Below are 24139 nucleotides of genomic sequence, written 5' to 3' on the forward strand. Positions count from 1 at the left end.
GACTCAGTCCTCTGAGCAGTGGGTTCTGTTTAGGTTTTTGTTTTCCCAGCCCAACCCTGCTTCATGTCTTTCCCAAGCATTTAGCTCTCCACCTGCAATTGATGCCATGGTCAAAAAGCCATTATAACCAGGGAGGGCCAAGTGGGGCTCCAGGATCAGGAGAGAGACAGACTGTAGGACCGTCCATGCTTGCTCTGAGTGCAGCGGGAAGCCCTGGCAGATTTTGAGGGAACGGGTAACACATTCTAGATTTTCCTTAGCGGGTCTAAAAGGCCAGAAAAGAATGATGGCAACACTGACTGGGACCAGGCCCCTCCCTATAAACATTCTACAGCCAACAAAGAGTGGGCTCTGCATGGGAGGCCTGGCATCCAGCCATAGGCCTCTGAATTTGGGGTTACATCAGGTCCATTCAGCTGTAATGGGAGTACAGTGAGGATCACCCTTGGAAGTGCGGGAGGCCGCTTGCTGTGGTTCCCAGTTATCTGCCCTGGCTTTCGAGAAACAGATTTGACTTTCACCTTTGAGGGGAAATAGACAAGGAGGAAGAGGGAAGAGAAGGTTCCGGTGGAGCGTGTGGCTATCCAGGGTAAGTTGCTGCCATGCTGGATAGCTTCTAAGTCATTTTAAATACTTCAGTTTCTATGTTGATGAAGAGCAGTTAGACTTTGCTTTGGCTTCTCATTTAGTAGTGTAGAAAGCTGTGCAGAAAGCTGAAAAACCAGAACTCTATAGATTCAGTAGGTATTTAATATTTGATAGCTGATATGAAATGTGTGTTATAGGATATGCCACGTGCACAGCCGACAGGATGCTAACGAATGAATGCACTCAGCACAGTTTTTAGTGGATGGCGTGAAAGGAGCCATGGGGCCGATCTAGGAACCAAATAATGCAAACATGAAGGTTTTTTTTTTTTTTTTTTTTTTTTTTTTTTTTTTTTAAATAGAGACAAGCATTTCAGGTATAGTTGTCAAAAAAATACGATTTTCACTGGATGGGAAACCATCATCAGCTTTTGGAAAAATCCCTAGTGACAGTGAAGTCAGCTGAGGCTGCTGACTTGTGCTCCCTCTCTCTCCTCCTCTGCTGACTTGTGCTCCCTCTCTCTCCTCTGCTGACTTGTGCTCTCTCTCTCTCCTCCTCTGCTGACTTGTGCTCCCTCTCTCTCCTGCTCTGCTGACTTGTGCTCCCTCTCTCTCCTCCTCTGCTAACTTGTGCTCCCTCTCTCCTCCTCTGCTGACTTGTGCTCCCTCTCTCTCCTGCTCTGCTGACTTGTGCTCCCTCTCTCTCCTCCTCTGCTGACTTGTGCTCCCTCTCTCTCCTCCTCTGCTGACTTGTGCTCCCTCTCTCTCTCCTGCTCTGCTGACTTGTGCTCCCTCTCTCTCCTCCTCTGCTGACTTGTGCTCCCTCTCTCTCCTCCCCTGCTGACTTGTGCTCCCTCTCTCTCCTGCTCTGCTGACTTGTGCTCCCTCTCTCTCCTGCTCTGCTGACTTGTGCTCCCTCTCTCTCCTCCTCTGCTGACTTGTGCTCCCTCTCTCTCCTCCTCTGCTGACTTGTGCTCCCTCTCTCTCCTCCTCTGCTTACTTGTGCTCCCTCTCTCTCTCCTCCTCTGCTGACTTGTGCTCCCTCTCTCTCCTCCTCTGCTGACTTGTGCTCCCTCTCTCCTCCTCTGCTGACTTGTGCTCCCTCTCTCTCCTCCTCTGCTGACTTGTGCTCCCTCTCTCTCCTGCTCTGCTGACTTGTGCTCCCTCTCTCTCCTGCTCTGCTGACTTGTGCTCCCTCTCTCTCCTCCTCTGCTGACTTGTGCTCCCTCTCTCTCCTGCTCTGCTGACTTGTGCTCCCTCTCTCTCCTCCTCTGCTGACTTGTGCTCCCTCTCTCTCCTCCTCTGCTGACTTGTGCTCCCTCTCTCTCCTGCTCTGCTGACTTGTGCTCCCTCTCTCTCCTCCTCTGCTGACTTGTGCTCCCTCTCTCTCCTGCTCTGCTGACTTGTGCTCCCTCTCTCTCCTGCTCTGCTGACTTGTGCTCCCTCTCTCTCCTGCTCTGCTGACTTGTGCTCCCTATCTCTCCTCCTCTGCTGACTTGTGCTCCCTCTCTCTCCTCCTCTGCTGACTTGTGCTCCCTCTCTCTCCTCCTCTGCTGACTTGTGCTCCCCTCTCTCTCCTCCTCTGCTGACTTGTGCTCCCTCTCTCTCCTCCTCTGCTGACTTGTGCTCCCTCTCTCTCCTCCTCTGCTGACTTGTGCTCCCTCTCTCTCCTCCTCTGCTGACTTGTGCTCCCTCTCTCTCCTCCTCTGCTGACTTGTGCTCCCTCTCTCTCCTCCTCTGCTGACTTGTGCTCCCTCTCTCTCCTCCTCTGCTGACTTGTGCTCCCTCTCTCTCCTGCTCTGCTGACTTGTGTTCCCTCTCTCTCTCTCCTCCTCTCCATCTCTCCTCTTTCTTTTTATCTCCCAAATCTTTTCTTTTGTCTCTCGCTTCTTTCTCCTAATCATTTCTTTCTGCCTCTTTTCTCCTTTCTTTCCATCTGTCTCATTTCTATGTCTCTCTGCTTTCTTCCTCTCTCTTCCTCTCCCTTCCTCCCTCCTTCCCCCTCTCTCTCACTCTCTCTCCCCTCTCACCTTTTCTCTCCTTTACCTTCTTTCTTTTGTTCTTTTCTTTCTTTCATCCCATCTTTCCTTTCTCCTCCTCCTCCTCCCCTCCTCACATCCCCTCTCCTTCTCTCTGTGTGTCTCTTTCTCCCTCTCCACTCCTTCCCTCCTTTCCCTTTTCCCTACCCTCTTCTCCTCTTGCTACTGGGGCTGAACCCAGGACCTCACATCCCATAAACTAGGCAAGCACTCTCTCACTGAGCCACACTCCATGCCCCTTCTGTAGGCCATTGCATTTGCTGTTTCACAATTTGGAAAGATCCTCTTTGTATAAGCTGTTGTCTTCCATCCCTTAGCAATCGCTTTCTCATTCCCCACCCACGATTCCTGGTGCAGCCTCAGTTTTGGAATAACAACGGGGGACGTGAAATGTCTTAAACCCAAATTAAAAGGTTCCAGCATTCTTGTAACCAAAATTCTTCAAGTGTTTGAATACCGGTTACCAAGGCACTCAATTATTTAAAGAACATGGTTAGGTGGATTAAGTTAATTAAAGGCACAGGAGAGGCTGTTCCCAAGCTGCCTGCCTACGTGGCACTGCCGAGTGGCTCCAGGAGGCTCTAAGCTGAGTGAAGGGCCCCTCTCCATCCGCCCTCTCCCACCCAGACTGGACAGTGCCCGCGAACCAGCCTGGATCCTGCACAGCTACACCAGATGGGTCTCCTGGTGGGGCTGGGATGGCAGGGTCCCCTGTGGAAGGAAAGAGCGTGCTGTGTGGATGAGCCATCTGTCATCCACCCTGATCTAGCTCACCTCCTGCCACGGCAAAGCAGTTGAAACTTAGCAGCCCAAACCACACAGACAAAAGGAGACTAAATATGAAAAACCAGGAGGAGGAGGAGGCCTTAGCAAATGACTAGCCATAGCACATGGCGGTGACACGAACCTTCCCTTGTTCTTCTGGCAGCAGAGGGGAGCCGAGCAGGGATGGCCTCACTCAGAAGGAGTCTGGGCACTGTTTGGGTTTCTCTCCTGCTGTCCCCAGGCTGTCAGCTGCACTCCACCATGGTGCTGTCTGTGACTGCAGTCTCTTCTGTCACCTGACCTGTCCCTTCTGAGTGTCACTGGCAAAGCCCAGAGCCATCATTCACCATGGGAAGGACACTGAGAAGTCACCTCCTTGTGAGTCAGTCTGGTCAACACGGCTGGAAAAGTCCAGCGCTAGGTCACACAGCGTGGGAGTCAGGAACTGATTTTAGTTTATTATTATTATTTATTTAGTTGAATTTAATTTTTTTGAAACGGGGTTTCAGATGTCCTAGGCTGGCCTTGAACTTGTAGCCAGGAATGGCCTTGGATTCCTGATCCCCTTGCCTCTGCCTCCTGAGTGCTGGGATCACAGGCACGAGCCACTACACCCTGCCTGTGCAGTGCTGAGGGTGGAACTCAGGGGCTTCTCACACGTCAGGCAGCATTCTGCCAACTGAACCACGTCCCCAGCCCTTCCTGCCTTGCTTTAAGGTGATCTTTTTGCTCAGATGTATGAAGGACCCCAGAGAGACCAGACGCAGGGACAGGAGGTATGAAGGCATCCAGCTGGGCACCAGGGTAAGGGTGGGGGCTGGGTTCTCGTCAGGGTCACTTTAATCAGCAGTCTCTCCATTGCTCTCCACTCATTTAGACCACACGGGCCTCTTTCCAGAGCCGACTGTTTCCTGTTGTGTTCACAGTACAGGGACAGCCACGTAAGCTCAGAGAGCCCCCACGGCACTTTCTGCAGAGGCGGGATAGATGAGGCTCCTGGCAGCATGTGTGGTACTCTCTAGGCCTTGATGTAGGGGGCAGCGATCTGAACAGCTGTCTTGAGGAGGGAATAGTGTCAGGCCCACTGATGCGGGTGATCTTGGGCTGGTGGAACTGAAAAGGAAAAGGACATCTGCTCAGTGTGCATGTCCAGAGGCAGGCATGAGCCTGTCCGCAGAAAGGGAGAGAGCCAGCCTTGCCCAAGTTCAGAGTCCAGAGTTACCTGCAGCAACAGCAGCCAGTAGCCCTGAGGTGCCCAGGAGGAAAGGAGGTTGGCCCTTGAATCATAGGCAGCAGGAGTCATTGGCGTTACCCAACAAGTGGCCTGGCCTGCATGCTAGCCCAGGATAGGGATGGCTAAGGCAGACAAACCTGGCTGCTACAGTACTAAAGGGGGGCCTTGCTCTGAAGGGTCCCAGATGTGAGGACTAAGAGGTAGGATGGCGAAGCCGAACTGTACGCGGAGCTTCCCTTAGAGTCCTGGGTAAATGTAGACGGAACGTCACGGTATCATGGCAGAGCTTCCCTTAGAGTCCTGGGTGAATGTAGACGGAACATCACGGTGTCACGGCAGAGCTTCCCTTAGAGTCCTGGGTGAATGTAGACGGAACGTCACGGTGTCACTGCAGAGCTTCCCTTAGAGTCCTGGGTGAATGTAGACAGAACGTCACGGTGTCACTGGATTTATCAGGGTCACAGTCTTGTCCCTGGCAGCTCCTCAATGAGCCAGGCTTGGCTACCTGACCTCGGTAGACCAATTAAAAAGATGAGGAGTCCTGGAAAGCACACAAAAGGGGAGATTTGGTGACCAGTAACCCTCAAGTCTGTCTTTAGGATCCTGACATGTGCCTTAGACCTACAGGGCAAGTGGATGCCCAGCTGAGGAGATCTGGTCAGGGAGTTGTCCCCTCCATCCCTCCTCCTCCACGGTCTGGTTCCAGTCTGTATCTCTAGGTTGTCTGACAGGTGGCCACAGCTGTGCGAGATCTCTTCCTGGGAGAGAAGCTCTCCACCTTTTCTTCTTGCCAGCTCGAGATTCCTGGGGAAATTCCAGTTTCTTGGCGTTCATTGTTTAACTGTCTGATAGGCAAAGGGAAGGGCATGGCATCTCTTGAGAATATCTTCATTCCCACCAGGATGGTTACAGTAGTGCAGGCCCCAGGAAACCAAAGGTGAGGGAGTTGTCCCTGGGCCACCCCTCTGAGGTCACTACTGATAGAACAAGAGCTGAGTGCAGCCTTGATGTTTGCTGAAGATAGGACCACACCTCCTTTGGGGCTGCATGGTGCAGGGAATAACTCACCGCCTCATTCCGTGTTCTCTCACCTCGCTGTGGCTATTCGAAACCATGCTTCAGGTGTTCTGTGCAGGACTTGATAGGAAGTTGGAACCACTGCCCCAGATTCTCCCAGATCCAGCTCTGGGGTAATGGGGAAGCTCTCAAGGGTGTAAAGTAGTATATGTTCCAGGATGAGTCACAGATGGTACTTACAGCTGGTGTGAGTCCAAGTGGGTAGTCATCCTATTGCTATGCTCAGAACTGTCCTAGTAAAACCTTGACTGTACAGTGAGGAACACAACAAAACCCGGCGACAGCTCTCTTAGACGAGCCCTGCTGTTCCCATTGGTAAGGACATGAGACTCTTTATGTGTGTCTGAGCTGCATATGTACTTGCTCTTGGTAAGTGGAAAGTTGCGTATCATCATTGATGTGTGTGTGTGTATGTGTGTGTGTGCATGCATGCGTACATATGCTAGTGGGGGTCAGAGGTTGATGCTGGTTGTCTTCGTCTATCACTCCACACCTTGTTTTTTAATACAAGGTCTCTCAGTGACTGGGACCTCAATGTTTCAGCTAGATAAACCCCAGGGGTCCTATTGTCTCTACCTCCCCTGTACTGGGCTTGTTGCTCTTGTTTTACATGGGTTCTGGGGATCGAACTCAGGTCCTTTTGCCTGTGTGGCAAACACTTTACCTACTGAGCCACCCTGAAACGGGGTGTTCTAAATGTATTGTATAGCAGTTCAAGGCAATTTCCTAAGGTTCTAAACTCAGAGAGAAGGTGACCGGCTTTTCTCTAATGTTTTGTTAGTTTTACTGTTTCTCAGGACACCAATGTCACAAATGCAAGTCCAGTCCTACTTCCATAGAAGCCGAGTGGAATCCACACAGCCTTGAGCTGAGCCCCCCTCAGTGATGTTTACATTTGTGATCTGCCAGCTTCTTCAGAGACATAATTTTTAATGCCACACAGAGGATCACACTCGCAAAGTCTCCTTTTCCTTCTTGTTCCTTTACTTGAAAAGTGTGAACTCGAGAAATGAGTATCACATTGAGCTGACTTGCACAGCAAGCGTGCATTTGCACAGTTCCTGAGCAGACAGGTCCACACAAGTGTTTTGGAGGCAAAGTATGATTGAGCAGACTTGTTTGGCTTTGGGGTTCTTCCTGAATCTGTAACTTGTGCTAGGTTAGGGCAAGAGCCAGCCAGCCAGCCAGATGACCTTTGTGCTTCCACCCCATTCAGAAATGGGAATGTAGGCATTTACAGAATGCGTGGCTTGTTATGTGGGTGCAGTGACCCAAACTCTCATCCTTGTGATGCAGGATTAGCACTCCTAACTCCTGAGCTATCTCTCCAGCACCCATGTATAGGCGGAGACTGCTCTTTCATTTCCCAACTGCTCAGATCCGAATAATCACACAGAAACTATATTAATTGCAACACTGTTTGGCCAATAGCTTAGGTGTCTTTCTAGCTAGCTCTTACATCTTGACTTAACCCATTCCTATTTTATATTTTACCACAAGGCTCGTGGTTTACAGGTAAGGTTCCAGAGCATCTGTCTTCTTCGGCAGCTACATGGTGTCTCCCTGACTCTGCCTTCTTTTCTCCTCTATCTCTGCTTGGAATACCTGCATTGCTCTATTCTGCCCTGTCATAGGCCCAAGCGTCTTCTTTATTCATTAAAAAATAAAAGCAACACATATACAGAAGGACTTCCCACACCACCCATATGACTTTATATATGTGTATGTATGTGTGTGTGTGGGGGTGCATACCGTTTCTCTTGAACCTCCACTGTCTTCCCTAGAAATTATCTAACAGGAGTATATGTGCATGCATCCATGTGTGTGTGAGTGTGTGTGTGTGTATTTTTAGAAAAACATTCTGTCAGACTGTGTATCATGGAGCTTGTCCTCGGGGTGTTTGCATGTAGGTTGGCACATCTGAATAAGCCAGACTAACATACTGTGTTTGGGAAACGTTGGAACCGCTATTCAAATATCTGAAGGATTCAAGAACTCTCCCTGCATCTAGGATTATTGGGCTGCATTACTGTCCTTACGTGGCTGGTTTTCTAAGAGGTGATTTGTAGTCTTAGTGTCAAGTGAATGTTCTCTGCTTAAAAAGTCAAATCGTGGCTCCAATTCATCTAAAACCTCCACTAATGACCTGTAAAATGTCACAGCAATTCAGAGTGTAGAGTCCGTCTGAGAAGGAGCCATTTTTAAACATTTCTAGCGCGAGATGTTCTGTTTGTAAGCAGGTGATTTTCTGGTAGCAAACCTTCAAGGAGGGGATAGAACACACTGACAGTTAGGAAGGGAACCCCGTTCTGTGCCAGAGGAGAGCTGTCTTCCCTCTAGAGGGAGAAATGGGAAGTTAGCGCAGATCTCTGCCCTCAGGAAGCAGTGGTCTGCTCATCTGTTTATTATTAACTGGGGGTGAGAAGCTGGAAAGACGGGTGATCAGCAGAGGCAGTTAAGATAAGAAAGGGACAAGAAGGGATATTTGCCTTCCCAGGGCTGTGCTGTGACAGGTGGTTCTTGCTGCCAGGACTTCCGTGTTCTCTAGCTCTGTGTGTGGATGGTCGGGCAGCTCTGTGGGTCTGGTCTGTAGATGGCAAAGTCAAGTCCAGAAGACACAAATGTCTTCTGTGAGGCAGTAGAGTGCAGTGGAGACTCAAATGCTTGTGCCCCAAGTCAGCAAGGTTCGGCGGTAGCTGTGCTTTGAGACTAGAACATTCCAAGGGCTCAAAGAAGCCTCAGTATCAATCAGGGTTAAAATGTATCTGTTGAGTTTTGGTAACAATTACTTTTTGACAATTGTTCATGTTTTTCAATTGAAGCTAATTTATTTATTTATTGGGTGGGGGAAGCACATGCCGTGACATGCATATGGGGATCAGAAGACAATTTGGGGAGTTGGTGCTCTCCTTCCTGGGAGCTCTGGGGATTGAACCCTGGAAAACTTAACCAGTGACCCACTGCACTCTTTAAAGACACCTCATACCATGACCTGGAAGTCACCCCTGAGGCTTCACCTCTTCAACATCCCCCCACTCCTAAAAGTGCCACTCTGGGAGAACAAGTCTTCAATATAAGGATCTGCAGGAACATTCTAGATGCAAACTCTGAAAGGGGAGCAGGCAGAGCAGGCAAGCACCCTCTCCTCCTGTCCACAAGGTGAGCACCTGTTCTGCCCACTGTGGGCAATGCTTTGGCTGTGCAGGTGATCCTAGGTGCTCTAAGAAAGCAGGCTGAGCAAGCCCTGCAGAGCAAGCCAGTGAGCCTTTTCCCCCAAGGTGTCCCATCCGTTCTTGCCTCCAGGTTCCTGCCTTGGTTTCCATAGGTGATGGACTGTAACCTGTAAGCCCCCCCAAAAAAACCCGTGCGGCCCCAGGCTGCTTTCCATCGTTGGTTTTATCCCAGCAACAGAGAAACCTCACTAGTACACACACTCAGGCTGAGGAGCACAGAGTGTGCCTTTTGTCCAGACAGAACAATTGTCAAAGGGTCAGTGAGATGGCTAAGCGCGTAAAGGCGTTTGTTGCCAAGTGTGATGATTTGAGCTCGGTCCTCAAGGACCACCCACATGGTGGGCAAAGAAAACTGACTCCTGAGAGTTGCCCTCTCACATGCACACACACACACACACACACACAGAGAGAGAGAGAGAGAGAGAGAGAGAGAGAAAGAGAGAGAGAAGAGAGAGAGCAACATAAAAAGTAAACAAATAAATTAATAAATACATAATATAAATAAATAAATAAATAAATGTGACTTTAAAAAGAACAATGGTCAAAGAATTAATTGTTTGCTTCCAAGACTCAATGGGTGCATTATGACCCTGGTTGGCACGCTAGGCTTGTTTGTGCCCTTGGGTCAACTCAGAAAGACCGGAGAGTGGGGAAATGACTCCCTGGCGCCTTCTGACCTTGTTTGGCCAACCTTAACCGTGAGAGTCTCAAGATAGCTAAGGGCGCTTAGCATTCACACTGCATTTCCTTCCCAAGAGCCGCTTCAGGATCTGTGGAGAGTGATTACCAATTTGAGAATGGAAAATAGGAAACAATTTGCATATAAATGTCTTATGTATAGTTTGTCTGTTGCATAGCAACGGTCCTGGGGTATATGAAACACAATATGACCCAGAAAACAAATCCGCTTAACTATGGGGAAAACTGGTATTTGTTCATTCGAGTCACGTGGATGTTTTGAGATTCCCCCCTCCCCCCCCCACCCCCCGTGAGTTGATTTCTGCTTCTTGGGTTAAGAATATGGAAATAAGGCTGCACACCCATGGCCCAGAGACACACATGCAGGCAAACACTCAAACACATAAAATAAAAAGCGGATTAATTATTTTTTAGGCATAGGTCTAAAGAGCAGACACACCCTCATCTGAGGCAAACTTACAGCTTCCCACCAAGGTCATCATCATTTTTGTTGTGTTTTGTGCTTTGGGTTGATTGAGTGGCCGGTAGGACATCATAATTCTGCAGTCTCTCTCTGATAATTCTGCAATCTTTCTCTGACATTTGGGCTTTACCCGTGGCAAGTTAATAACACCTCCCCGGGTCATCCAACTAGTAGCTCAGCTTTTCGTTAATAACTAATACATAAAACTTACCTCTGCCAAATCGTGTTAGTTACTTCTCTCGGAGCTGTGATCAGACACCTCACGGAAACAACTGAAGGGAGGCTTTACTCTGGCTCACAGTGTGAGGGTGCAGTCCCTCATAACGGGGAAGGCAAGGCAGCAGGAGCAGAGGCAGCGGGAGCAGAGGCAGCTGGTTACGTTGTATCCACAATCAGGAAGCAGAGAGATAAATGCAGGTGCTCAGTTCACTTCCTCCTTTTTAGTCAGCCCATGACCCCAGTCTATGGAAGGATGCTGCCTGTATTCAGCGTGGGTTTTCCCTCCTTGGAGACGTGGCCAGGGGTTTGTCTCTTGGGTGATCCTAGGTCCTGTCAAGTTGACAATCGATAGTAAGCACCCCACAAATGAAACTCGATTTGGCTCATGCTAGCACCCCAGCATGAAGTACTGCTTGGCACCAGGAGGGCTTCGGGGCACTGAGTGGCACCCTAAAACAAGCAGACAGACACTTTTGTCCTGGAACATATATTTTAAAAGAGGAGAATAACCACAATCAATGTAAGCATGTAAAAAACTATTTCATATCAAATAAGCATTTGAAGGAAGACGGACTAAGGAAAGGTGATACAAGGATTGCACGAGGGTGACGTAGAGACTTTACGTATTTTACATTCTCCATGTTGACTTTGGTCAAGTCTTAAAGTTTGTGAGCAAGCCATCCATTTGGATGAACCAACAAGGGCCACTCCAGGTGGTGGTGACATCGTGTGCAATGGTCCTGGCATAGAGTCAGCTTCTTCTGGTTCCTCTGGGGAAAGTAGAATGTCTCAGAAATCCCCTCTGAGTCACTAAAAGGAGGGACAGGAAAACGTGCTTTTCCTTAACTGGCATAAGTGTGTGGCAATGGGTGGGTTAGTACAGGGAATGTTTGTGAGTTTGCCATGTGTGCAGGTCCACAGCGTGGGAGAAAAGTATTTCCACAAGAAAGAGCACATCTTAGGGAGGGGACACTGTCCCAGGTATCCCAGATGAGAAAGAACTCACGGAAGGAACTGCAGGTCCCACTGGTCCCAGTTTCCAAGCTGATAAAAAAGTCTTGGAAAGAGAAATTCACATCCAGCCTACAGACAAGAAGGGCAGGAGAAAGTCAGAAGGACATTTGCCTTTGTGAATCTCTATTTTGCTTTTAGACAAACAGAAGGAATAGAGTCCCCTGTGTTTGATCACCTTTGGCTAAAGAGTCCTTTAGAATTGGAATAAAAACTATGTCTGTTTGTTTGCTTGTTTGTTTTGGTGCCTGTTTTCTTCCTTTACTGTATCAAAATACTTGAGACAATCAGCTTAAGAGGAGGAAAGATCTATTTGGTTTTCTGGCCCACTGCCTTGCTTTAGGCCTCTGATGAGAGGCAGGGAGCAAACAGATGGAGGGAAAACTGCTCAGTTAGACCGGGTGGCCAGCAAGCCTCAGGGATCCACCAGTCAGCCACCCCAGAACCCGGGTGGCCAGCGGGTGGCCAGCAAGCCTCAGGGATCCACCGGTCAGATTCCCCAGAGCCCGGATTACAGTACATGGATCTGTGTGGGTGCTAGGATTGAATTCAGGTCCTAATGCTTCCATGGCAAACTCTTTAGTGACTGAGCGCTCTCCTCAGCTCCCAGAGCATCTTCACTACCTTTGGAAAGGGAAAGAAAAACAAGTTACGTTGGCTCTTGGTCAGACAGTGGGGTAATGCATAAGGGAGCTGTCAGGAATTCACAGAAGGGTCCTTAGCTGTTAATCCTGGGCTGATTGGGGTCAACAGTCCTGAAAGTTTATACCCTAAACAGGAAAACAGGGTGCGGTGTCCCTGATGGTTGGCTGCAAAGGAATTAAACCAACGTTTCCACGTAAACAGTCTTTCCTGTGGACTTCACCTGCAGCTAATTAAACGCCTTTTACGTTTTCACCTGCCAGCCTGTGTAATTAATTTCAAGACGGCTCAGAATTTTTCTCTATCAGTTAAATCAGGGACTGTTTTAATAGCCTTCAGTCATCACTACGGAGGACATTATCTTAAAAGATGCGGTGGGACTTGAACTGTGTGCAGAGAATAGAGTGGCGTACATAGGCAGCTTCTTTGTCGTCTACGGAGAAGCTGCATCGCTGACCTGAACACGTGTGCATATTGTATGGCCAGTGCCACAAGAGGGCGGTGTTTCACGAGTGCTCATGAGTTCAGTACATACAGTACACGGGTCATTCCGCTTTATCCTCGGGATACCTGCATGAACTAAGAAGTAGCATCACACAAGCCCACAGGGACCATCTACAGGTTCATCTAGAAACTTTCACTTCCCTAGGTGTCAAGGTTCCAGAAAGTCTCAGTGGACACCTTGTTCTCCTCCTGTAGTCTCAGGCATGGCACGGCGGTGGGCAGATTTGGTTGCTCCAGAGGGTCCCTCAGGATTCCCATCCCTTCACACTGTATGAGGGTTGGGACCACTTCACCTTCTGCTCTAGAGTTAGGGCTTGGGGCCAAGTGAGAGCTCTCTTGATTACTTGGGGGTTTTCTGTGGCTAAGGGCACACCCCAAATGACCCAAATGCAGCATCAAGAAAACAGTGTCTGGGCTGAGGAAACTGTTAAGGGCACTAGCTGCTCTTCCGGAGGACCCACTTTGGTCTCCAGCACTCACATAGGATGGCTCACAACCGTCTCTATCTCCACCTCCATGGGACCTGACACCCTTCAGGCACCCGCACGCATGCACACGTGTGCACATAGCCTCACAGAGACACATACTCATGCACACAAAAATAAAATAAGTCTGAAAGAAAATAGCATCTCCTTCTCTCTTGGCATTTTGAGTTACCTTTGGAGTCTGTCTAACCAGCCTACGGTGCTTAGCAGTTGCCAGGGGAAGAAAGATTAAATTGTCTGAGCAGCTGCCTTGCTGGGGGAGTGCCTGCAGCAGGGACTGTGCGCCCTCTTCTGAAACTGCATATCTAGGAAAGCTTTAAAGTATAGTAATTTAGCCTCGGGGTAGTGATGGCCTCGGGGTGGTCTTGTTAAACCTGGAGGGGACTCGGGGAAAGTGGCAGTGGAGGACCTAAGACTTTCGTTACTAGATCAGCAGACCTAGCTCATGATCTTGGGCTTCCAGAGAACCTTTGTCTGTTACACTTTCTGACTTCTTTGATGGCTTTTCACCTTCAGCCAAGTCCTGGTACTCCCATTGCCAAGGTGGGGACTGCTGGGGGATGCTTTAGTGTCTAAGAGGACTTGCAGTACAAACATGAGGACCTGGGTTCAGAACCCTGGCACCCACATAAAAAGGGAGGTGTGCACCTCTACCTCAGCACTGTGGGGGGAAGACAGAAGGATGTACAGACCGCTGGTTGAACGTGATTTGGTGTCTGTCTGGGAGTGCGTTTCTGGAGGTTAGTACAGAGTTAGGCTCAGGCGATCTGCCCACCGGTGTGTCTGGCTGCATCTGGAGTGTCAAGGGTCCACACCGAACAAAAGATTAGTTCTCTCTGCCTCCCTTGTGCTGGGACACCTCCTTCTGCTCTTGGATGTCAGGCCAGGGCTCTGCTCACTGTAGGCTGGAAGCCTGGAAGTGTCAGAGAAGGACCTGTTCCTTCCATGCTCTTGTGGGGACACAGTTCTAAAGAAGAAGGAAACAAGCGGAGTCCGGGATTGCACACTTGGTCAGTTTCACAGAGGATGAGACAAGAGGCCACTGATTTGTGTACATGTCAGGGTGGCTTTCAGTGCCTGGAGCTCCAGCCTGGGCCTCCTTCCCAGCATGCACCACGCTAACAATAGTGATGGCCTGTATTGTTCCGTAGCTTGCTAGTTATGGAAAAGAAAAAAGGGTAGCTACTATACCTGCTGAGCAGCATCTCTCTTAGACGCATCTGTGCAAGTGAGAAAGTTCTAACTCTGTGATGTGCTCTGGTGTGCCGTGTGAAATCCCACAAAGTTTCTCCACGATGCCAGAAAGGGGATATAAACCCTAATATAATGGGATATAAACCCATGTCAGCACGATTTGAGGGTTTCATGTGAAGTGTTCCCTGGCCTCATGTGTCTGCATGAGTAGTCCTGAGATGGTGGGTGCTCATTGAGAGGGTCCTACCTACCTGGAGGCAGCGGGTCACGGGGGCGGGGAGGGGCAAGCCTTGGGTTTTAGTGCAGCCCAGCTTCCTGCCCCAGGGTCTCTGCTTCATGTCCTAGGCTCCCTGATTCCTGTCCCAGTCTCTGCCTGCCTAGGCTCCCTGCCTCTTGCTCCAGATTCTTTGCTCCCATTCTCAGGCTCCCTGGTTCCTGACTTAGCCCCCTCCTTCCTTCCTAATGTTCTCTGCTCCCTGTCCCAGGTTCCCTGCTTCCTGATTCCCAAAGATACGCTTCCATCACCAGCCGCGCAGACAGGAGCTGGTCCCTCCTGCCTCCAAGACGGAAGGAGATAATGGATGGCTACAAGTTGTTCTCTCTCTCTCTCTCTCTCTCTCTCTCTCTCTCTCTCTCTCTCTCTCCTCTCTCCCTCTCTCCTCTCCCTCCCTCCCTCTCTCCCTCCCTCCCTCTCTCCTCTCCTGTCCTCTCTCCTCTCTCTCCCTCCCCCTCTCTCTCCTCTCCTCTCTCTCCTCTCTCTCTCCCTCCCTCTCTCTCATTCTCTCCTCTCTCTCTCTCCTCTCTCCTCTCTCTCTCCTCTCTCTCTCTCCTCTCTCTCCTCTCTCTCTCCTCTCTCTCATCCCTCTCTCTCTCTCCTCTCTCTCTCCCTCCCTCCCTCCCTCCCTCCCTCCCCCAGCTCCCTCTCTCTCTCCCTAAAAAGCCACGACTTCACAGGCATGCAAGCTTTTATCCCCACCTCAGATCAGCTTCTTTCCTCTACCAGCTCCTGCCTAAGTCTCTGTCCTCCCTTGCAATCTCTGCTCAGCTGTCTCGGCAGTGGATGCCCTCCCTGCCACACTTAGTCCACTCCTGGGTTCCTGCGTTGCTATGGGTGAATAGAAATCCATCTCCAGATCATGTCTCATTTCTCTGATCACTGGAACGTGTCCCCTGAATGTCTAAGGAGAACTCTAGCTCCTGAGAGACCTGGAGTCGGTGTGGTCATGGTTTGTTTGACCCACAAATGGTCTCGTGGTCTCGTTCTTTGCCATCCAGCCCTTCCCTTTTCCATATGCTGCCTGGATGTGGCACACTATTGGCAGTCTTCACGCGGTATGGAAGCCCCAACGCTCCAAATGTCAAGCTCAAAATTAGCCTCGGCACTCGGGAGCTGTTGGCAGCGTGGGGACCAGATAGAGTCAGGGATTGGTGCTCAGAGTCATGGTTCTTACCAGTTTGGGGACACGTGCCACTTTTGAGAAGCTCTGCTGTGGGAATGTCACAAAAACACGCATCTGTGTGTGGATGTATACATACGTTTGCACACGGCTTCAGAAGATGATCTGTGGTTCACTCATGGGCTGTGCACCTCCTGGGGCACACAGTCTGCTCAATTGCACACGCGCATGTGTGTGCGCGTGTGCATGTGTGTGTGTGTGGGTGGGTGCATGTGTGTGTGTGCGTGTGTGTGTGTTTACTCACTGGGTACAGAGGTCGGAAGAGTGCCCAGCTCTATCCCTCTGGCCTATTTCCTTAGGATTTCTCATTGAACATGGAGCTAGGCTGTCTGCATGCAAGCCTCAGGGATCCTCCTGTCTCCCCATCCCCCTTACTGAGCTAGGATTTAGGTGTGTGCATGGCTATTCCTGTCTTTCTACATGGGTGCTGAGGATTCGAACTCGTGTCCTCAAGGGCTAAGAACATCTAAGTTATATCTTGAACCCCAAGAGGAGAGGTTTTTCTTGGGTTTGATTTTGTTTTTAAGAACATCAGATACTTGAGAATGAGACAATTTGAATCTGCAACTCAGGGGTTTTAGATTTTATTTTATTTTATTTTTTTAAATATTTATTTATTTATTGTGTATATAGTGTTCTGTCTGCATATATGCCTGCAGGCCAGAAGAGGGCACCAGATCTCAATACAGTTGGTTGTGAGCCACCATGCAGTTGCTAGGAATTGAACTCAGGACCTCTGGGAGAGCAGTCACTGCTCTTAACCGCTGAGCCATCTCTCCAGCCCTCTCAGGGGTTTTAGAATTATTAATTTTAGGCAAAATATATTCCCAAGACCACACTTTGAAACCCGTTTCAATTACACTAACATGTCATTTTTTTCAGATCCTAATTTCATTTTTTTTTTAAAAAAATACGCTTAGCTAGCTCTCTCTTGAACTGACTTGTTCAGACACACTTGGCATTTCAGGAGGAAGCCCTTGTGGGATTTCAGACATGGTTCCGAGATCCTTCTTCTTGCCTGAGCTCTCTCATCGGTTCCTGATAGGTTTTTTGATAATTATTTCAATGAAAGTCAGACATGTAATGACCAACAATCACTAGTCCTGAATAGCTGCTCTGTTTGGTGGGGTCACGGGGCCTCTGAATGTCTAGAAATGGCAGGAAGGGAAACGTGTGGACCTCGGAATGGGCTCCGAGGTTTGGAAAGAATCAATCACTCAGCCTATGACTCACTGAGGTTTTGCTTTCTGTGTCTTTACTGTGTCTGCCCCCCCACCCCCACCCCCGGTCCCCTGCTCTTATCAGCCTGCTTCCCCTCACACGCCTTTGTTTGTCCGTCCGTCAGTCCTACCGGAACATTCCCTGAGTAATCTGGTTCCAAAGGGAACACAGTGCGGCTATAGACAGATACTAATGAGGGCCCTGTGGGGAGCGGGGAGGGAGGGATCAGCCTTGATGAGTGGGGTGTCCTGCAGGAGTTTTCCCGAGGGGTCTGAGATGACGAGGGTGTTATCCTCTATCACACACTTCCTCCTGTTCAGCCCTGCAGTGTGTCCTAAGCCAGAGACCTCTGCGTGAGAGGAGCAGGTCGGATTTCACGAAGAACCGATGAACACACCAGATGTTACCAGAGCGCTCCCAGGAATGTCCCGGGACATGATGTCCAGGTTCTTTGTTTCTTGAACAGTGAAGGGGATATGAGACAGCATGGCAGTTATGAAACTGTAGATGGATTAAAAATTAAAATAGGATCTAGAGAGATGGTTCAGAGCATTGAGAGCTGGAGTTTGATTCCCACACACACCTCAGGCGGCTCTCTTCTGGCCTCTGCAGGTTTACCTGTATTCATGTACACATACATTCACACAGACACGCATTTGCCCACAAAATACTTTAAATCTTTTTTTAAAAGTTAAGAATAAAAACGTAGACTACCCTCCATGGGATGGGAGCATGCATAGGAAGTTCAAGAGCCCTGACTTAGAGTTCAGGGTTCCTTTCTACCAAAGTCCAGAGAGAAGTTAGTTGACAGTGTGGGATCTTTCTTTGGTTGTTGATTTTCTGTTTGCTGGAGTAGGCTTTTCAATTCTTGGGGTGGTCAGGCCGAGTCTGAACGAAGCCTTCCTTGTTTGCTGGGTCCCTACTTTAAACTTTTGTATGATTCACAAACCTTCTTGCCTCACAAGTGACTGTCACCCTGATTAATTTAACAGACACCCAGAGGCCAGCGCCTCTGAAGGCTCCCGCCTCTTCCCAGTCTCCTCGTGGCCCACGAGAGCGTTGTTTCATGGTGTGTTTTGTGTTTCCAGTGCACTCATGAAGCCTTTTCTCCACACAGGCTACGGCCACACGGTGCCCTTGTCAGATGGGGGCAAGGCTTTCTGCATCATCTACTCTGTCATCGGCATCCCATTCACCCTGCTCTTCCTGACGGCTGTGGTCCAGCGTGTCACCGTGCATGTCACCCGCAGACCCGTCCTCTACTTCCACATCCGCTGGGGCTTCTCCAAGCAGGTGGTGGCCATCGTCCACGCTGTTCTGCTGGGGTTCGTCACCGTGTCCTGCTTCTTCTTCATCCCAGCCGCTGTGTTCTCCGTGCTGGAGGATGACTGGAACTTCCTCGAATCCTTTTACTTCTGCTTCATCTCGCTGAGCACCATCGGCCTGGGGGATTATGTGCCAGGGGAAGGTTACAACCAGAAGTTCCGGGAGCTGTACAAGATTGGGATCACATGTGAGTACCTGTGGCAGGCTGCGCCCTGCGTGCCTGCTCTGTCCCCATGTCCATCTTTCCTGTGGCAGTGCCTGCTTGCTTTCTCTTGGATCTGTTTTCTTCATTCCCCTGACTTCCTAGAGTTATTTCACTTCACCCATTCCAATATCACAACGCTTACTGCTTAGTGATGTGCCCAATGCACCTGGAAGTCACCGCCGAGTTTCTTGTGTGTGTGTGTGTGTGTTTTCATGTGGGGTGTGCATGTGTCCTTGTTTGTGCTTGGGAAATCAGAGGACAACCTCCCCAGTCCTTCCTCGGGTGCCTTCTTCTTTTTGTTTGAGACAGGGTCACTCTTTGACTTGGTATTTCATCAAGCAGCCTAGACTGGCTGACTAGGGAACTCTAGGGACCCACCTGTCTCCACTTCCCATCTCGACATCTCTGGGATTACAAGTTCAAGCTGCGGCACCAGCATTTCCCAAGGGCTTGGAAGATTCAACTCACACTTGTGATGCTCTTGACTGCCAGGCCATCTCCCAAGCCCTGGTGGATTTCTCAGATGGTGTGACAGGCATAGTAGCCGTCTATTACTTCAGTAGCTTACATTACACTGTTAACTATTTTACTTGCAAGAAAATAAGACCTCAGCTTGTCACTAACATCGTGGTCTTTAATTTTCCAGAAAATTTCTCAAAGTAGTCACTGGCCTCATTTGCCTGTGTCATCCGTCTTGAAGTTACCTGGCACCAATTCCTCTCAGAATTTACATGTAGAAAATGAGGCAGGCAAATTTTAGAGGCCTCGGATGGCAAAGTGCCAGTTGCTCAAGCATGAAAACCTGAGTTCAGATCCTTAGCGTCCACACGGAAAGCCAGGTGTGGTGGAATGCTGGCAGGGACAGACACAGAAGGATCCCAGGGTCGCTGACAGATCTGTCCAGCCAAAATGGCAAGTTTCGGGTGCAGCAAGAGACTCTGTCCCAAAAGTAAGCTGGAGGGTCATTGATGACAGAGAGTGCCGACCTCTGGCGTCTCCATGCATATTCACCAGCAAGCACACCTGCATACGCGCATGCACACAGCACACAGTCTGGAGGAATGCAGCCATCCATCTGGAAGAAACTGCAGGTTTTCTGTGAGCCCTCTCTGTTTGTTCAGGATGTGCAGCAGGCCATCCTAGCTTAGTTTCCTCTTCTGCCTTCCCTGGACTCTTTTCACCTGTGACCCAGCCCAGCTACAACTTCTAGGAAGCGGTTGGTGTCCTTGCCCTGTCTTGCTGTCTTAATTCCAGAAAGCGGTTGGTTGAACTACACTTGAACACTTCCATGAAACCGTCAGCTCACCGGGAACAAAACCTGCACTCATAAACCCAGTGCTTCCTGGCTCTTGGCTCCAGTTCAAGCTCAGTAAATATTTGCCAGTGTTCTGCAGGAGGGTTTCCTACTCTTTATTATTTTAGAGTCTGGGTGTAGCTCGGGGACCACCCCACAGCCGGCCTGCCTCGCTTGTAGAGCTCGTCTGGCTTGCCTCTAATTCAGCAGCATTAATTCTCAGTGTGGAGATCTTTTTGTGTTTGTATTTCGTATTTGAGATCTTTCTAAGAAGTGGAATTGCTGGCCCCAAATGAACACGCTTCTTTTGTGAGTCACAGAAGATAACTCTGAGGCTCCCAAAGGGAACACAAGTGCACACAGTCACTGGTATCTGAGGTCCCATCCTCTTTGGGTGGCATTGGCCAAAACAGGTCTTGGCATTTTGTGCGTGAATTTGATAGCAGTGTAGATAGACGCCATCTTAACTTTCTTTCCAGCTAGCAGGCAACTCTTTAGTTTTCATTTGGCTTTCTAATTTCTTTGAGAAGCAGCATGTCCCCGAAATTGTGTTTTCTGGTTCATCTTTTCTCTTGTGTTAATTGCTCTTTTCTATCTCCTGATCCGTGAACTAGCTTAGCTTTCCAAAAAACACCGAATCCTCCCATAACCTGTTTCCCTGGTTGCGGCATGGACTGTGTTTCTCAGGCAGTCAGCCAGGACGCGTCTTATGCTCTGAGTGTTCAGAACTTGAACACCTAAGGAATGAATGATCCGAAGGTGTAGTTAGGGTAAAATCCCACAGCTTGCCCCATGGGCACTTCTGGCAGTGTTCCCGAGTCTGGCTAAATAATAACCAAGGAGGGAGTGGATTTGTCCACTGACGAGCAGTGTTACTGCCAAACACAAGAAAGTCCCTGTGGTGCCAGCTTACTGTCATAACTGATAGCCGAAGTCGGACAGATCGAAACTCTGTCTGCCTGGGACTCCAGGGTCCAGGCTCCTACAATGCAAGTTTTAACTTTCCTCATCTGTATATTTTCTGGAAATCTTCCTTTCATATTTTACTACCAAGGCATGATACAAAAATTTCTGACATCCCCTTCCTGTCCCTTTCTGTGAGTTTGTTTGTTTTGTTTTTTGTTTTTCTGAAAGCTGATTTTAAAAAAAAAATGTTGAAACAGACTTAAAATCGTTACTTGCCCATCACAAGTTCCAAGAAATAGCAGTTATCCTTCATGAATGAGAAAATCGTAGCTACATAGTGAATTCTCCTCGTGCCCAGATACTGACAGTGGCATCGTAGGAGACTTAAGAAGCAGAAATTATGACAAGGATATGGACTGCTCGGAAAGGCACTCAGGAGAGGGGAAAAACGGTTTGTGACTCTCTGATTCTAGGCCAAGGAGGAAAGGGTCACACCAGGCAGCTATGGAGGGGAATCACACTGGCAGCGACTGATTGCTTTATTCCCCTAAAAATTAAAGCCCGAAAGCTGGAAGGAGCAGGATGTCCAGCTTGGGGCTTAGCATTAGTGGTGTTGAGCGGTGGGGAGCAGGTTAATAATGGCTGATGCTGACGAAGGCAGGAAGAGCTGTGTTCAGAAGCGTGCCCAGTGCCACTCTGGGGAACGGGGAAGCGTGCCTAGTGCCACTCTGGGGAACGGGGAGGCAAACATCAAACCGGATAGACCAATTCCCCAATGGTTTGTCAGGCCGCTGGATTCTCTCATACAGATGCTAACAAGAACAAAGGCATCACCCAGGGAGAAGATTCTCTGATGGTGTATTTAGAGAATTCCCAAAAATACATCCCTGGAACAAAAATAGTCTTCACTGGAATTAAGAAGGAAGAAAGGGCAGACTTATCAGCTTATCTTAAAAAGGTTACTCACATGTAATACCGCCTGCCTTATTGGTTAGAAAACAAATGTCTCATGGCTTTTAATGTGTACCATAATTTAATTCATACATCAGAACTCAGGTCATGAATGGCTAGCAGTGTTTCATGTCGGACAGTTCAGATTTAGGTAAAACTGACTTGTAGAAAAGTGAATATGTTCTTTTTTAAAATAGGGATTCCGGTTGCATAAACACTGCTTTCCCTCAATCAGTAATATTCAACTTCCCACAAAGATGGGGGTCTCGCCACAAAGTCAGCTGAATAGTCTTAGATTTATGTAACTGGGCATATGAATGTGTTCAAACACTGGGGAAATTCTCCCACTGTCTGAGGACCAAGCAGAAGACACCCATGCTTCCGTTTGTGCTTGCCGGCCTGTCCCACGCGGTGGTTAAACATCAGGAAGCAACTGTCTCTTCTAGACACTGTCGATTTAATTAGGATTCCCTGTGTCACAGATGCTGCCTTTTATGGTTGAGGGGCATTTTTAATGCCGTTTATGTATGATAGCAAACAAAGAGTGTTTGACACTTCAAAAAGACAAGCCGGGACTGGGGAGGTGGCTCAGCAGTACGAGTAGGCACAACAAGCATGGAGATGTGAATTCAAATTCCCAGCCACCACATACTCACCAGAGGGCATGGCTGCACACCCGCAGCCCCCCCCCATGCCCACCAGAGGGCATGGCTGCACACCCGCAGCGTCCCCCCCCATGCCCACCAGAGGGCGTGGCTGCACACTCTCAGCCCTAGTGCCAGCAGAGGTGGAGACAGAAGGGTCGCTGGGGCTTGCTGGCCGCCAGCCTAACTCCAGGTTCAGTGAGAGACTTTGTCTCAAGGAATGAAGCAGAGAGTGGCATCCAGTGTCCCGGCCTCTGCATTCACGGGCATGGGTGCACCCTCCTACCTGTGTGAAGCTCACACATACGATCGAAGCCTGTGGTTGTGCCTAATCCAAGTTCACCAATGGCTCAGTCATTTCATTCTTCTTTGGGTTCCTCCATGAGCCGAGGACTTCAATCATGCCTCAGAATAGACTGGCTGTAGCCTGTTGGAGAACTCTTGTGCGGGTGGCGTGGGGGAGGATAAGTCATGCGTTCTTGATTTTGTGGTACTTGGTCGAACTGAGCTGCTGCCGTGTTTTCTGCCTTGCAGGCTACCTTCTCCTCGGACTCATCGCCATGTTGGTCGTCCTGGAAACCTTCTGCGAACTCCACGAGCTGAAGAAATTCAGGAAAATGTTCTATGTGAAGAAAGACAAGGATGAGGATCAGGTTCACATCATGGAGCATGACCAGCTGTCCTTTTCTTCCATCACTGAGCAGGCGGCCGGCCTGAAGGAGGATCAGAAGCAGAACGAGCCTTTCGTGGCCTCCCAGTCACCCCCCTATGAGGACGGCTCTGCGAACCACTGAGCCCGGGCCGTCAGATCCCGGATATGAGGCAGAGCTTTGACTGTCCATTTTTACAAGGAAGTCAAAATCAAGATAACATCATTTTAAGAAATATCAATATTTTAAAAACATGGGACTTTGGGCTCTGGAGGTGGGTGTCTAATCCCTGCACAAATGAGATGTGTGCCTGTAATTCATAGGAGACACATCACCTGGACATCACGGATACTTGAAGCAGTGTGCTGCAGAGGGTGGGAGCAGATTTTATATATAACCAGGGACTCTGGGTTTGCATTCCAATCATTTTTGCTGACAGCTAAATAGCAACATTTATATTTAAAATAAATAGAGAGAGATGTATTTTATAAATAGGCTTAAGTGTCCTGGCTTGCATGTACCTATCCAAAATGATTATTTTTGTAGGATCTAAATTAACGTTATTTATAATAAATAGGTTATCATCCACTGTGTACATAGAACGTATAAATATGTTTATACCCTGTACTTACGTGTAGGCTACCAGATCTCCCTGTACTCCTTAAGCAAAGATAAGGAATATTTTTTTCTTTTCGATTTCTCTTTATACTAAAGAACTCAGAATTGCCACAACAAGCTAGAAGGCATACGAAACCCAAGAGAAAATCAGTATGATATTATATTACCGTATTTGTCTCTGCCTTCTTACGATGGTGTGGGGCCAGATGGCCAGTGAGGAAGAGGACTTGTGAGAAGGGGAAGATATTTGGTCTGGAAGAGTCACCGCTGTTTCTACCCACCCCACAGTAAAGCACAGGACACAGCGTCAATGCCCCCAACGAACAGATTACGTCAGGCTGATCTGAGCAGTCTACATGTAGAAGCTGAAGTCAATAAAATCATGGCAGGTCGCAGTCTCGTGTTTTAGTGTCTGATGTTTTCCTCCATATCTACAGTCCATACGGGCACTGCTTTAGAGATACCGTATGGTAGCCATTTATTGGTGTATCTGGGATATCAGGAGGGCCCTGTGTGATGACAGATGCTCACGATCCTGGGTCATACCCAGGGGTGACTCCCCTCACCTGGTGATGACCTGGCCATATCCGTGACTGCAGAGTGTGGTCTCCTCACATTAGGTAGCTCGCTCCCACCACCTCAGCCCCATGTTGCCCACTCCTGCCTTATCCTCCCAACAGCGTGTTTCCAACTCAGAACAAAGCCATTCCTCATG

General features: G+C 49.0%; 1 protein-coding gene and 1 pseudogene across 2 annotated transcripts in view; both read left to right on the forward strand.

The window, feature by feature from the left end:
- The window catches only part of Kcnk1 (potassium two pore domain channel subfamily K member 1), a 31912-nt gene extending 8093 nt beyond the window's left edge, over window positions 1-23819 (forward strand). For both annotated transcript variants that reach the window (XM_038312886.1, XM_038312887.1), the window contains 2 exons: window positions 17948-18343; window positions 22691-23819. In XM_038312886.1, the coding sequence (XP_038168814.1) occupies window positions 17948-18343; window positions 22691-22950 (656 nt within the window). In that variant the 3' untranslated portion in view covers window positions 22951-23819. The remainder of the gene's footprint in view (window positions 1-17947; window positions 18344-22690) is intronic.
- Window positions 21132-21534, forward strand: LOC119802191 (annotated as a pseudogene).
- Window positions 23820-24139: the final 320 nt, after the last annotated feature.

The sequence above is a fragment of the Arvicola amphibius genome, chromosome 15, assembly GCF_903992535.2.
Source record: "Arvicola amphibius chromosome 15, mArvAmp1.2, whole genome shotgun sequence".
NCBI lineage: Eukaryota > Metazoa > Chordata > Mammalia > Rodentia > Cricetidae > Arvicola > Arvicola amphibius.